At 38.5% G+C, this 14,670-nt stretch overlaps 1 protein-coding gene across 4 annotated transcripts in view; it reads left to right on the top strand.

Annotated features, from left to right (window-relative positions):
• The window catches only part of Nup98-96 (nuclear pore complex protein Nup98-96), a 431,225-nt gene that overhangs the window by 390,551 nt on the left and 26,004 nt on the right, over window positions 1–14,670 (top strand). For 3 of the 4 annotated variants that reach the window (XM_069823886.1, XM_069823885.1, XM_069823884.1), the window contains one exon: window positions 14,338–14,581. In XM_069823886.1, the coding sequence (XP_069679987.1) occupies window positions 14,338–14,581 (244 nt within the window). Of the gene's footprint in view, window positions 1–14,337; window positions 14,582–14,670 lie in introns of those variants that run through there. The other variant, XM_069823887.1, reaches the window with a different exon arrangement.

The following is a 14,670-nucleotide window of genomic DNA, read 5'->3' as shown; positions in this document are numbered from 1 at the left end:
GATGGCTTCCTTGATAACTAAGTCCCAGTAACCTGATGTCTTGTCCAAAATGGTGGTGGCGCTGAAATCTACCTTGTGGCCAGTTTCTAGGCTGTGTTGGGCTACTGCAGACTTATCAGGATAATATAGTCTTCTGCTGCATTGGTGTTCCTTGCAGCGTTCCATAATAGTTCGTCCCGTCTGCCCGATGTAGCATTTCCCACACTCACAAGGTATTCTGTAGACACCAGGTGTCCTGAGACCAAGGTCGTCCTTAACTGGTCTCAGCAAGTTCTGGATCTTTGTGTGCGGCTTATGGATGGTTTTAATCCCGTGTTTTCTTAGCATTCTGCTAATTTTGCCCGAGATGGGGCCGTAGAACGGGATATATGCCATGCCCTTTGTCTCCTCTTGTTCCTCAGCAGGTGGTTTGTCCGAAAAGGCCCTTCTGAGGGCCAAGCCGATTTCTCTGTTGCCGAAGTTGTTCTGTAGGAACGTCTTACGTAGGTGACAGATCTCAGAAGGGAGACTCTCTTTTTCCGAAATCCCTCTCGCCCTGTGTAGAAGAGTCGACAGGACCGTTCGTTTCTGTGCCGGATGGTGGTGGCTGTGTCCATTGAGATATAGATCGGTATGAGTCAGTTTCCTGTATACTCTGTGACCCAGTGTGCCATCTGACTTCCTGGAGATGAGAAGTCTAAGAAGGGGAGACATCCGTCTTTTTCCACCTCTTTCGTGAACTGGATGTTCGTGTGGATATTGTTGAGGTATTCTTGGAACTCCTGAAGTTTTTCTTCTCCATGAGGCCAGACAACCAAAGTGTCATCTACATAGCGGTAGAAGTGAGCTGGTTTCAGGGGCGCGTTCTCCAGGGCTCTGTGCTCGAAGTCTTCCATGTACAAATTGGCTATGGCAGGTGACAGAGGTGAGCCCATGGTTACACCGTCGGATTGCTCATAGTACTGCCCTTTGTACATGAAGTAGGTGGAGCTGAGCGTATGGTTAAAGAGTCCAATTACCTCAGGCGGGAAGTGAGGTCTCAATAACTCCAACGTTTCCTTGAGTGGGACTCGAGTGAAGAGGGATACAACATCAAAACTCACCAGAATATCAGATGGATTTGTTCTGATGCTCTGTAGAGTCTTGATGAACTCTGCTGAATTCTTCACATGGTGGCTGCATTTCCCCACAAGAGGATTCAGAAGACTGGTGAGGTATTTGGCCAGCCGGTAGGTGGGAGAACCTATGGCGCTGACAATAGGTCTCAGGGGAACCTTCTTCTTGTGAATTTTCGGCAACCCGTAGAGTCTAGGTGGTCTCGTGGAATGTGGAGTCAAGGACTTCGTCACTTTGGCTGGCAGATTGGCCTTCTTTAGTAAGGCTGTTGTGCGCCTTTCTATGGAGCTCGTGGGGTCGCAGCTGAGTGTCTTGTATGATGGATCCGCTAGTAGTTCCAGGATCTTCTCATGGTATGTATTGGACTCCATGATGACCGAAGCATTTCCTTTATCTGCCGGTAGCACCACAATACTTTCATCCTCTCGTAATGAGCGGAGTGCCTGGTGTTCTGCCTTTGTGATGTTGGGTGTGGCTCTACCGGCCCTTATGAGGGCCCCGCAGACGTCCCTGCGAATCTCTTCTGCAGTGTCGGTCGGGAGTTTGTGGATAGCTTGTTCCACCCCGCTTATGATTTCCTTTACAGGAGGTTTCTTGGGTGCTAGAGTTCATCAAGACTCTACAGAGCATCAGAACAAATCCATCTGATATTCTGGTGAGTTTTGATGTTGTATCCCTCTTCACTAGAGTCCCACTCAAGGAAACGTTGGAGTTATTGAGACCTCACTTCCTGCCTGAGGACTCTTTAACCATACGCTCAGCTCCACCTACTTCATGTACAAAGGGCAGTACTATGAGCAATCCGACGGTGTAACCATGGGCTCACCTCTGTCACCTGCCATAGCCAATTTGTACATGGAAGACTTCGAGCACAGAGCCCTGGAGAACGCGCCCCTGAAACCAGCTCACTTCTACTGCTATGTAGATGACACTTTGGTTGTCTGGCCTCATGGAGAAGAAAAACTTCAGGAGTTCCAGGAATACCTCAACAATATCCACCCGAACATCCAGTTCACGAAAGAGGTGGAAAAAGACGGATGTCTCCCCTTCTTAGACATTCTCATCTCCAGGAAGTCAGATGGCACACTGGGTCACAGAGTATACAGGAAACTGACTCATACTGATCTATATCTCAATGGACACAGCCACCACCATCCGGCACAGAAACGAACGGTCCTGTCGACTCTTCTACACAGGGCGAGAGGGATTTCGGACAAAGAGAGTCTCCCTTCTGAGATCTGTCACCTACGTAAGACGTTCCTACAGAACAACTTCGGCAACAGGGAAATCGGCTTGGCCCTCAGAAGGGCCTTTTCGGACAAACCACCTGCGGAGGAACAAGAGGAGACAAAGGGCATGGCATATATCCCATTCTACGGCCCCATCTCGGGCAAAATTAGCAGAATGCTAAGAAAACACGGGATTAAAACCATCCATAAGCCGCCCACAAAGATCCAGAACTTGCTGAGACCAGTTAAGGACGACCTTGGTCTCAGGACACCTGGTGTCTACAGAATACCTTGTGAGTGTGGGAAATGCTACATCGGGCAGACGGGACGAACTATTATGGAACGATGCAAGGAACATCAACGCAGCATAAGAATATATTATCCTGATAAGTCTGCAGTAGCCCAACACAGCCTAGAAACTGGTCACAAGATAGATTTCGGCGCCACCACCATCTTGGACAAGACATCAGGTTACTGGGACTTAGTTATCAAGGAAGCCATCGAAATCCAGCTAGATGGCAATAATTTCAACAGAGACGGGGGTCTACAGCTGAGTACAGCATGGAAACCTGCCATCAATACGCTTAGACCACCAGCACACGGCAGACAGTCGGGACCAGCAAGTAGCTCCTGATTGGCTGACGTGTCCACCAACCAGAATGCGCCTGGCGGTCGGGACTGGGAACTAGCTCCTGATTGGCCTGCAGCGGAGCCCTACTTTTGCATATATACCGGCTAGACGTGGTCCCACATCACTTCGTCCCTGAAGAAGATGGCAGAGCTAGCCATCGAAAGCTTGGAAGCTAATCTCCAACTCACCTGGCTGAGAACCCGAGAAGAGTTATTCTGGAATAATTAACCTTCAAATCAGTATGGAAACATAATTATGGAATCTTACTATGTTACACTGATTTTCAGTTTTTGAACTGAACAGAAAATAGTTTTATGGGTGAGAGTAGAATGTACCTATGCCAAAAGGGTTGCAACAGTGGCATAGCCAGACTAATTATTTTGAGTAGACCAGATATACAGGTTTAGAAAGTCCCTGACACATCTCCTGATAACGCCGCTGCCATCATCTCTCTTGAAACTCATTCTCGGAAGTCTTATTTAATAACATGCAAAATTATTATAAAAAATCATATGAAGCATACCTACACAAATGCTTCATAAGGTGAACTGGAGCCGTCGAGATTTCCTAGCAACGAATCTGTCGATGACTGATGATAGGTCCTTCAACAAATCCCAACTTTTCTCCCTCTTGATAGATAAAATTGCGAGATTACAAAGCCTTGTACTTGACATGGTTGTCCTGGTTTAAGTTTTTATCCATCGTAATGCAGAAAAAGTTATTTCTGCAGATGCAGTTGTGATGAGACAGATCAGTATAATTTGTAAAACTTGGAATAGGTCCTGGGATGCCAAACCCATGCTCATGTTCTGTAGTTTAGAATATAGTTCACACACACGTTTTGATTTAATATTCATCGATTTCACTAGGAAACACTGTTTTTCTAGGAGTTCCTTGTTTATGTTTAACACACAATTTAAAGTTCATGAAATCAGAAGACTTTGGATCACAAGCTGATACTGCTTTACAGACAACAAAATTTTCTTCAAACCATCTTTTCATTTCTGATATGACATTGTCAAGAATATTATATAAACTTGCTCTCAGTAAAATCTTATCTTGTTACTCTGAATCAGAACTCTTCAGCTTAGCACCACCATCATCAGTAACAAAATAGTCTGTTTCCAGAGATTGAGGTGGTCGATGATTTCTTTTTTCTTGTGCAGAGACACTGATTCCGAAAGCTTCTGCCATACAAACAACACTGGAATAAAATTCTTCGAATTTTCGTTTCAGAGCTTTGAAAAGTTTTCTATCGTTGCCTTAATGAACGACAAACACTAATATCCATTTTTGGAGACTGAGTGCTTCTGATAATTAATTTGCAAGTGCAAGAATATCGTCCAAAAATACCAAATAAAGTAAGGTGTCAAATTTCTCTAGCTCATATAACAATCCAGTAGCCTCCACAGCTTCCTCCTTTTTATTGCTGCCAGACAATTTTTTTAGGCCCAACCTAAAGCAGTTAAATCAGCTCTTGAAGAAATGAACTGTCTTATATTTTGAAACCCATCTTGTATCACAATGTTGTGGAATTACGAAAATTTTCAAACCTACACCAGTTTGAACTTTTATAAAGACGTCATGCTTTAAGGTGCTCTAACAGTCCAATCAAGTGACCAATCCCTTCAACATTTTTACAAACATCTACCAACACCAAATTGAGTCTATGAACATAACAATGTATATAAGGACAAGGATTATTAGCCATTTCCTTTATTTTTACTTGTACTCCACTTAAATGACCTGACATCACCGAAGCACCATCGTAGGCCTGAGAAACACATTTCTTAATATCAAGTCCAAGACATTTTAGCCGGTCCTCTATTGTATTTGCAAGAAATGCAGCATTCAGTTGTAAGGGTATAAAGGAATTTAAGAATGGATATCAGCCAAGGGTAAACGTGATCAAGGATGAGAATGGTGACTTGCTTGCAGACTCTCCATCAGTTCTAAACAGATGGAAAAACTATTTTGCGCAACTACTAAATGTACATAGGCCAAATAGAAATGATCGGGACGAAATTTAAATACAAACTGCTGAGCCATTTATACCCGAACCCACGCTTTCAGAAGTCGAAATTGCGATAGAAAATCTGAAAAAGTACAAGTCTCCAGGTATCGATCAAATTCCAGCAGAATTAATACAAGAGGGTGGAAGTGCATTATATAGCGAAATTTATAAACTTGTAGTTGCTATTTGGGAAAAGGAAATTGTACCAGAACAATGGAAGGAGTCCATAATTGTACCTATTTTTAAGAAGGGGGACAAAACCAACTGTGGTAACTTTCGAGGAATATCACTTTTGTTGACATCGTACAAAATGTTGTCCAATATTCTTTTGAGAAGATTAGCTCCGTATGTAGATGAAATTATTGGGGATCATAAGTGCAGTTTTAGGCGTAATAGATCGACTATTGATCAGATTTTTTGTATTCGACAGATAATGGAGAAAAAATGGGAGTACAAGGGTACAGTACATCAGTTACTCATAGATTTCAAAAAGGCATATGACTCTGTTAAGAGGGAAGTATTATATGATATTCTTATTGAATTTGGTATTCCCAAGAAACTAGTTCGATTAATTAAAATGTGTCTCAGTGAAACATATAGCAGAGTCCGTATAGGTCAGTTTCTATCTGATGCTTTTCCAATTCATTGCGGGCTAAAGCAGGGAGATGCACTGTCACCTTTACTTTTTAACTTCGCTTTAGAATATGCCATTAGGAAAGTTCAGGATAACAGGCAGGGTTTGGAATTGAACGGGTTACATCAGCTTCTTGTCTATGTGGATGATGTGAATATGTTAGGAGAAAATACACAAACGATTAGGGAAAACACGGAAATTTTACTTGAAGCAAGTAAAGCGATCGGTTTGGAAGTAAATCCCGAAAAGACAAAGTATATGATTATGTCTCGTGACCAGAATATTGTACGAAATGGAAATATAAAAATTGGAGATTTATCCTTCGAAGAGGTGGTATAATTCAAATATCTTGGAGCAACAGTAACAAATATAAATGACACTCGGGAGGAAATTAAACACAGAATAAATATGGGAAATGCGTGTTATTATTCGGTTGAGAAGCTCTTATCATCCAGTCTGCTGTCCAAAAATCTGAAAGTTAGAATTTATAAAACAGTTATATTACCGGTTCTTCTGTATGGTTGTGAAACCTGGACTCTCACTCTGAGAGAGGAACATAGGTTCAGGGTGTTTGAGAATAAGGTGCTTAGGAAAATATTTGGGGCTAAGCGGGATGAAGTTACAGGAGAATGGAGAAAGTTACACAACGCATAACTGCACGCATTGTATTCTTCACCTGACATAATTAGGAACATTAAATCCAGACGTTTGAGATGGGCAGGGCATGTAGCACGTATGGGCGAATCCAGAAATGCATATAGAGTGTTAGTTGGGAGACCGGAGGGAAAAAGACCTTTGGGGAGGCTGAGACGTAGATGGGAGGATAATATTAAAATGGATTTGAGGGAGGTGGGATATGATGATAGAGACTGGATTAATCTTGCATAGGATAGGGACCCATGGTGGGCTTATGTGAGGGCGGCAATGAACCTTCGGGTTCCTTAAAAGTCATTTGTAATTAAGTATGCAAAGGAAGCAAAATTTTACATTTACCTCTATAGAATTTGCAATTTTTAATATCATTAAAAAGATATATGTAATTAACATAATCATGAAGAGTGGATATTAAAGAAAGATATTTGCTTTTGCTGCACAAAAAGAGAGAAAGAAGGTTTCCATTTGACATCTGACATTAGCGATTGTCGACTGCATGCACCAAACCATGTTAAATAATAAATTGGTAATAGTCAGTGACTCATAGCTTACCACTTAAATAAAACAAGGTTCAAGAGTGGGTTATAGTTAATTAGGCTCCTTGTATCAGGAGTTTGGAAACGACGTTCTAAAAAACTAAATTACACTCTTCAACGCATTTTTTGACTTCTTATTTTAATTCTATCGATTACAACTATTGCTCTGATTCCATGGTTTATTTTTAATGTTGAGTGTTTTCCCTAAAAAAAAAAATGCAAAAATTCGCAAATGTTTGGGTGGGTCTGGGCCTACCCACTGACTACGTCACTGGGTAGCAAATCAGCCTGTAGAAGGATAAGTGAACAACTCACTATGATTTCTCATGCAAAATGTTGTCTGTTAGTAATAAATTGGCAACATTATCGTGGAAGTAATAGTGTTAAATTATGACTGCTTTTCCTCTTACATTATTAACTATATCTTCTGTAACATTAGTACATACTAGTGACAAACTATAGAAGTCGAAAAAAAAATTAATTTGGCACTGCTGTGTAGGACAGAATTTCGATTAATGGTGACAGCAAGTTACTTTCAGTTTAGTCACTTCAGAGACTGAAATACAAAATTATAGTGTTAATGTTTATTACAATCTTAAAGTTTGGATCCTTAGACCAGTTCCATGCTCAACTAATACAGTACAAGACACCCACTCCTTGATTATGTGATCAGCATGTCCTCTTGAGATAACACGACAAACAAAAGACAAGGAACTGCTTTCCTGTAGAAAGGATGTATCATTCCACTTTCTACCAAAAATCAAACTCATGTTCATTGGATTCATAGACAGCAACCTACCTACTAACTGCCAGCCCGGATGGCTCAAGCAGTAGGGGCATGGCATGTCCCTATCACTTGGTCCGAAGGGTTGTGAGTTCGAGTCCCACCTCGGGCATGGGTGTTGTGTTTGTATTAGTGTAAGTAAAACAAAGGAAACAAATGTAAACGAAAACAGAAAACAAAATAGATAACAAAGGAAAATAAGTGAAAATGAAAACCGAAAACAGAAAAACAAAGATAACTTTGGTAAACGGCCTCTGGCCGGTCTAAATTTAAAAAAAAAAAATTGAGGCACAATAAAGGAGTTCATTGGAGTCTTGACTAGGCTGACCAGACATTCCCGATTTCCGGGGACAGTCCCCGGTTTTGAGTTACTGTCCCTGGGGAACAAATGTCCCTGTTTTGTCTCCGGAATTTAATTTTGTTCCCAGAAGCTTTGATTTTGTTTCAATAAAATTTTACACATAAATATTTAAGTATCGTGGTGGAACTCCTGCGATTCCTGAATGCTTCTCAGTATCAGACAGAAGAACCAGTGAGCACAGTATGAGATATTTTGCACTCTTTGAGAAGAATAGCATCTTTGTCTTTGGTCATCTAAGCATTCGCGTTACTTGGAAGCGTTATAACTGCCGCAGCGTCCATTTGTAAGTAGTTCAAAAATGAGAAATTTTGTGGAAAACCAACAGGTGAAAAGTGGTATGATATTTTTCAACATATCAAGAAAAAATTAATCCTGTCTGAAAATCTTACCATCTCCTCAAAATAGTGTCATTAATCATGTGTCTTCCAATCGGTAATAATTCATCATTTGAAAGACTTTTCTCCACAGTGAACTCAATCTGAACTGATAAAAAGTCAGAAAAAAAAGTTGAAACAGTTAAAGCTTTGTTAGGTCTACAAGTGAAAAAACTTTCATTCCTCATTTGAAGAACTTAGTGTCTAGCTGTATAGGAATGAACAGATCCTTATAAAGATACATTCTTCAGACAAGTACTTGTAAAATGTGTGTGTTAGAATTCAGTGTATACAATAGGCCTATCATGTGGAAGACTTCCATGCATGCATCAGTACTAAAATTGAATTTTTAGTAACTATAATTGTCTATATACAGGAGTTACGTGTGTTTATGCATTTAATTCAAACCTGTAAGATACTGTATAAATTTAATGTGCAAAGTTCTATCGTATCTACTGTTACATGTATTTTCTTTAACATTTCAATGGAGAGTGACTAGGTAAGCGTTTGTGGTTTTTCTTGAAATTGCTGATGTCCCCTACTGGACCATAAAAAATCTTATCAGCCTAGTCTTGACAGCCTAAATAAGAGCATGCATTCTCTACTGGGATTTGAAGGAAAATATAAGTGCTTATTTACTTAAAGATGGCCATATTTCAGAGAGAAAGCACTCATTCCATAATACTAAGTTTGAATAAAAACACATTCTACTGTAGCAACGTTACGTGGAATTACTTCAAGAAATGCAAATATAAAGAAAAATACACAAAAAGAAAAGAAGTTACGACTTCCTTTATGGTCTGGTGATCAGCATGCTGGCTTTCAGATCTGAAAGCCCCAGGTTTGGTTCTTGGGCTCGGCTATCAAGGAATTTTTATTCCATTTTGAATCTTGCTTACACTACTTTTAACACTTGAATATAATTAATTGATTAACTAGCGGACTTACTCGTGTTAATTATGTAAGTTTGTGTGGCTTACAGCTGTTTTGGTGCTTCATCACACCATCCTCAGAGCCTACTAGATCTCGGCGTCCAGTTTCCTGGATGTCTGTAGAGGATTCCATTTTAAGAAAATAGCATTGAACATATGGAAGCTGTTCCATCAACTATTTATAAGCATTTTTCTTGAGAACTGGGACTCAGTGGCGGCCGAAGGCCATTCTGTCAAGTGGGGCACAACCTTAATGATGAACCCTGAAAATTAAAAACATATAAAACCAATTTATGTACACTAACCTTTCTAATTTTTGTAGATGAGCTCCATTTTTCGCTTCTTTCTGTGAGCAAAAACCTCTATAACTCTATTGTTGAAGTTCGGAATAGAATGTACCATCTTTCTCTCAATTGAGAGCACTGCTATGCCCAGAGGTAAATTAAATGGAATTCTAAGTGTAATTCACAGAAATGTGCTGATTCTCACTTGTTCGTACTCGCAGATCACGCAACTGCCTGCCTTCTTACTACCGCAGCCCTAGACTTGGGGAAACTCAGTTGGAAACTCAGTTGAAAACTGTAGTGTGCACTGAAGACGGCAAAATGCCCGCCAAGATTCTCTGTTGTCAGTGACAAAGCTTTTTGAGAACTGCCAACTTCATGTATTGTAATGTAAACTTTCTTTTTTGGATACGATGGAAGCATAAAAGTTTACAGGGAGCATTAAAAACATGACTGTGACAAATGAATATATATATATATATATATATACATACATACATACATACATACATACATACATACATACATACATACATACATACATACATACATACATACATACATACATACATACATACATACATACACACGTGATTTATACAATGAGTCAAACTTCTAAATTAATAAACTTACATTTAACGTTTTTCATGTCAAGTTTAGCTGTAAAATGTCGTCTGCTATACAGCAAGTATCAACACCCCTAAAAATGGCATGCAGCTAATTGGACTGTTCCTAAACTAAGAGACTTGGTGGGCACGGCAAATACAGTGCCCAAAGCACACGGTCTGAGGCAAAGAGCTCCACCTTCCTACAACTCACACCCCCAGCCCTTCCTCGTCCATCGCTGGGCACGAGAAGAGAGAGCCCATTTTATTACCTGTTCAGAAAACTTGGGTTTCGTAGACTACTACAGATTCTGAAAACATTAGTAGCAATGAAAATGTGAAACTCTTTAAGTTATTATTTCATAATGCAATTAAATTGTATTATAATATAGTCATAATACGATAATAAAAATCACTGGGAGGGCACGTGCCCATGTGCCCCTTAATAAAAGCCGCCCCTGCTAGGACTTAATTAGTTTCATTTAATTCATAGAACATAATTTCACTGAGAACTAGATCGATTTCATGTGCTAAAATTGTGTTACATCTCTAAAATTACCATATATTTAATTTACGAATAACGGGGTAACAGCTAAATTGATAGAATAGTCTTCCACTCTCTTGCCAAAGATCTCTGCAGAAAAACTTAACAGACAAGTAGGGGTGGTACAGTTAAGACTAAGATTTCACACTGTTAAAACACGCTTATTTGAAGAAGTACACAAAATTTAACTGTCAACAAAGGCATTAGGTATGTATCTTAGGTTCTTGTTTGATTATAGTGTGAAGTTAATAATGATTATAGTGTGAAGTTAATATGAAAAAAGTGTGCTGTACATAATCCTAAATTTGTATTATAAGCGCTTCTTAATATTTTTAATAACGGAAAAAGTGTCCTGCACATAATCTTAATTTTGTATTATAACCGCTCCATAACATTTAATAACGGAAAACGTGTGTTGCAAATAATCTTAGATTTGTATTATAAGCTCTTCTTAACATTTAATAATTGTAAACGTGTGCTGCACATAATCTAAGTCTGTATTATAAGCATTTCTTAACCCAATAAAATAACAGTTTTATTATTATTATTATTATTATTATTATTATTATTATTATTATTATTATTATTATTATTATTATTCAAATACTTGGGGTGTACTATAAACAGTAACATGAGCTGCTGTTAAGAAGTCAAAAGGAGAATAGCAATGGCAAAGGAAGCTTTTATTAGAAAAAGGACCTGTGGAGAAAGAACTAAGGGAGAGACTAGTGAAGTGCTTTGTGTGGAGTGTAGGATTGTATGGGACAGAAACACGGACATTATGACGAAATAAAGAGAAGCGAATAGAAGCATTTGAACTGTGGATATGGAGAAGGATGGAGCTTGTGAAATAGACAGAGTAGGAAATGAAGCTGTGTTGGAAAAAGTGGATGAAGAAAGAATGATGCTGAAACTGATCAGAAAGAGGAAAAGGAATTGGCTGGGTCACTGGTTGAGAAGAAAGTGGCTTCTGAAGGATGCACTGGAAGGAATGGTGAATGGGAGAAGAGTTCGGGGCAGAAGAAGATATCAGATGCTAGACGACATTAAGATATATGGATCATATGCGGAGACAAAGAGGAAAACAGAAAATAGGAAAGACTGGAGAATGCTGGGTTTGCAGTGAAATACTTGTCCTTGCGCAAAACACTATAAATTTATTATTATTATTATTATTATTATTATTATTATTATTATTATTATTATTTGTAATTGCAGTAACTTTTTAGATCCATAAAACTGTATTTTAATGCCTACTTTCGATCATTATGGAGCATAGTTGAGGTGTCTGAAAGTTGGTTAATGGCCTGAATATCCGAAGTCTAGTTAAAATGTATATAAAATATAATGTATGTTTTTGCAGGCATCATTATGGCATTAATAGGTTTTTTTTTTTACCATTTCAATGGACTCAACGTCATCTTGTGTGATAAACTTGCTAGAACGCTGTACGTATTAGTAAGAGAGTGAGATAGAGATACTATACCTCACTCGTTCTACTAATGGAGGCATCTTGCAGCAACAGGTTACTAGCCAAGACCCATAAGACCAATGCTTTTTTCTTAAGGTGGAATACTCTGTATAGTCTGGAAATTTGTATGAATGTGAGTGTGTCAGTTTATTTATTAACCAGTTTTCAAAATAAAAATATATATTTGGACTGTCAAATGGCTTTGCAGTTATTTTTACTTTTTCTTTCCTATGGAATTGAATTGAGAAAGTATACAGTGCGTGAATTTCAGAAATTCCTACCTGTCCACTACTCTAACATTGGAAAACGGTTAAATTATCCCAACTTGGCATTTTCCACAATTGTGTATTATTGATAGATACATCTCTGCGCATTTTTATCCTCCTCAGATATGGAGAGAGAGAATTTTATCGACAAAATTGTAATAATAATAATAATAATAATTCATGGTGCCACAGCCCTTGAAGTGCCCAGACCAACCAGCCGGCTGCTGGCCTCACGTTCACATGCTGAAGCAGAGGTGGACGATCATCCAACCAGAATAGAGGTATCATGTGGTTAACACGATGATCCCCTGAACCGTTATAGCTTGATTTTGCTACCTGTCGTAGCTCCCCAAGTGCATCTCGATGCTGGTTGGGCACCAGTTCCATACACTGGCCGAAACTTCATGAGAAAATTCCTTCCCCGGTGAGGACTCGAACCAGCACGCATTCCGCATCACGAGTTCTAGGCAGGATGCCTTAGATCACAATACCACCGTGCGGGACTGACAAAATTGTGATGTGGCAAAATATCTTTAGAAAATGACTTCATTAGCAGAAGAAAATATATTTTAAGACATAATGTAATTGTTTACATATGTACAGATATCAATTTGTAATATGAGAGTTTGGAATTATGGATATTTGTAAAGAAATGTAGAAGTGTTTTTAACTATTTTTACGGAGTTTTTATTTTGAAAATAAGTCTGTACTAGAGAAATTCTCTGCCTAATACTGTACCGAATCATTGTGTTATAATGACACACAGTACTGTACAGTCAAGTGCTGCTTCACCATGAAGGTGACCCAGCTTATGTGGGAGGCAGTATTGTAAGTGCCAATAACTTATTATATTGATGCACACTATAGTCTCTCTCAAATTATAAATTTTGTTAAGTGTGGTTATATTCTTTTTTCGTAAACTAATCTCTATTTAACCGGATACTGAACTGTGTCATTTGTAGAGAAGTGTCAGGTAGTGTCTAGACATAAATGTATTCTTTTTTAATCTTCAGTAAAATGTTATCTTAATGTTTAATGCCCATCTTGCGTTAAGGATAAAGTGAATATTTGAATAATGTTTATCGAAGTCCTACTAACATTGTTTTTTTTTTTTTTTAATCTTAATGAAAGTAATCTTATTCTGGATTGCATAGGTTTGTGTTATTACTATTTTCCTTAATTATCATCATTCTTTGTGCTTATGTATTAATTCTCTCAATTTGAATGCCTTCAAGTGTCTTCACAGCTTCTGTTTATCATCATAGAAATGAATCACTAGTTTACAAAGAAAATATCGTTGCTGCACCTCCAAAATCTGCTGTTTTTTCAAAAAGATTTTGCAGGACAAAGGAATAAACATTGTCACTTTTAATTTTATGATGAAATTATACTGAAGGTAGCTTTGAAAATCAAGGGAATTAAAAGTGACGATGTTTTTTTTGTTTCGTCCTAAAAAAAAACGGCATATTTTGGAGGCGCAGCAACGATATATGATCCCCGAAATTTACATTGTTTAGTTGCACTCTGCTATGTTAAAACAAAAGTGTTTCTACTTACAAATCAGGTGACCCAGTTTGATTCCCAGAAGGGAAGTGGAAATGTATTTCCCCCCATTGAGACCTAACATGTATTTCTTGCCTTGTGTTTGCCCTGTGTTCTTTTCAGCAATGGCCTTGGGCCATATGGCCACATGAGCTAGGTATTCTGCTGCATATGACTGTATAATGTCGGTTCATAATCCTCACAAATGCAAAGACAATGTGTCATAGAGTTCAATTCATTATAATGGTTGGTGATGGTTATCACTGTCGATTTATTGTATAAATGTTGTGCAGTTCATTAGTCGAAACATATTCGAAACTTACAGATGTTTAAATAACAGCTATTGTATTTTATTAATAAGTTATTTTATTTTTATTGCAGAAAGCTACGAATATTTGCGTAAATTGCTAGAATTATTAGTTCCTGTAGAACAGAGCAGTACAATTTCTGGTTGGAGCAATAGGGGCCAGCTACTTTGGGACTATTTGAAAATAGTAGCCGAAGTTGAAACATTATTAGCTAACCAAGATCTGGCTGCAGGATACCAGCTGGAAAAATTACAACCCCAACTGAGTGGTTTGTGTGCTCGAATCAACATGCTACCTTGTCCAACTGCCATGGACAGGTAAAGTACGGCTCATATCATTTTATTTTTATTAAGAAAATAGCTAGTCAACACCTTTCCGAATTTTATGAGAATTTAAATGGAAACAT

This window comes from Periplaneta americana, chromosome 4 (assembly GCF_040183065.1).
Source record: "Periplaneta americana isolate PAMFEO1 chromosome 4, P.americana_PAMFEO1_priV1, whole genome shotgun sequence".
In the NCBI taxonomy this organism is placed as follows: Eukaryota; Metazoa; Arthropoda; class Insecta; order Blattodea; family Blattidae; genus Periplaneta; species Periplaneta americana.
The sequence above is the reverse complement of the archived record's forward strand: the minus strand, read 5'-3'. Positions and strand labels throughout refer to the sequence as shown.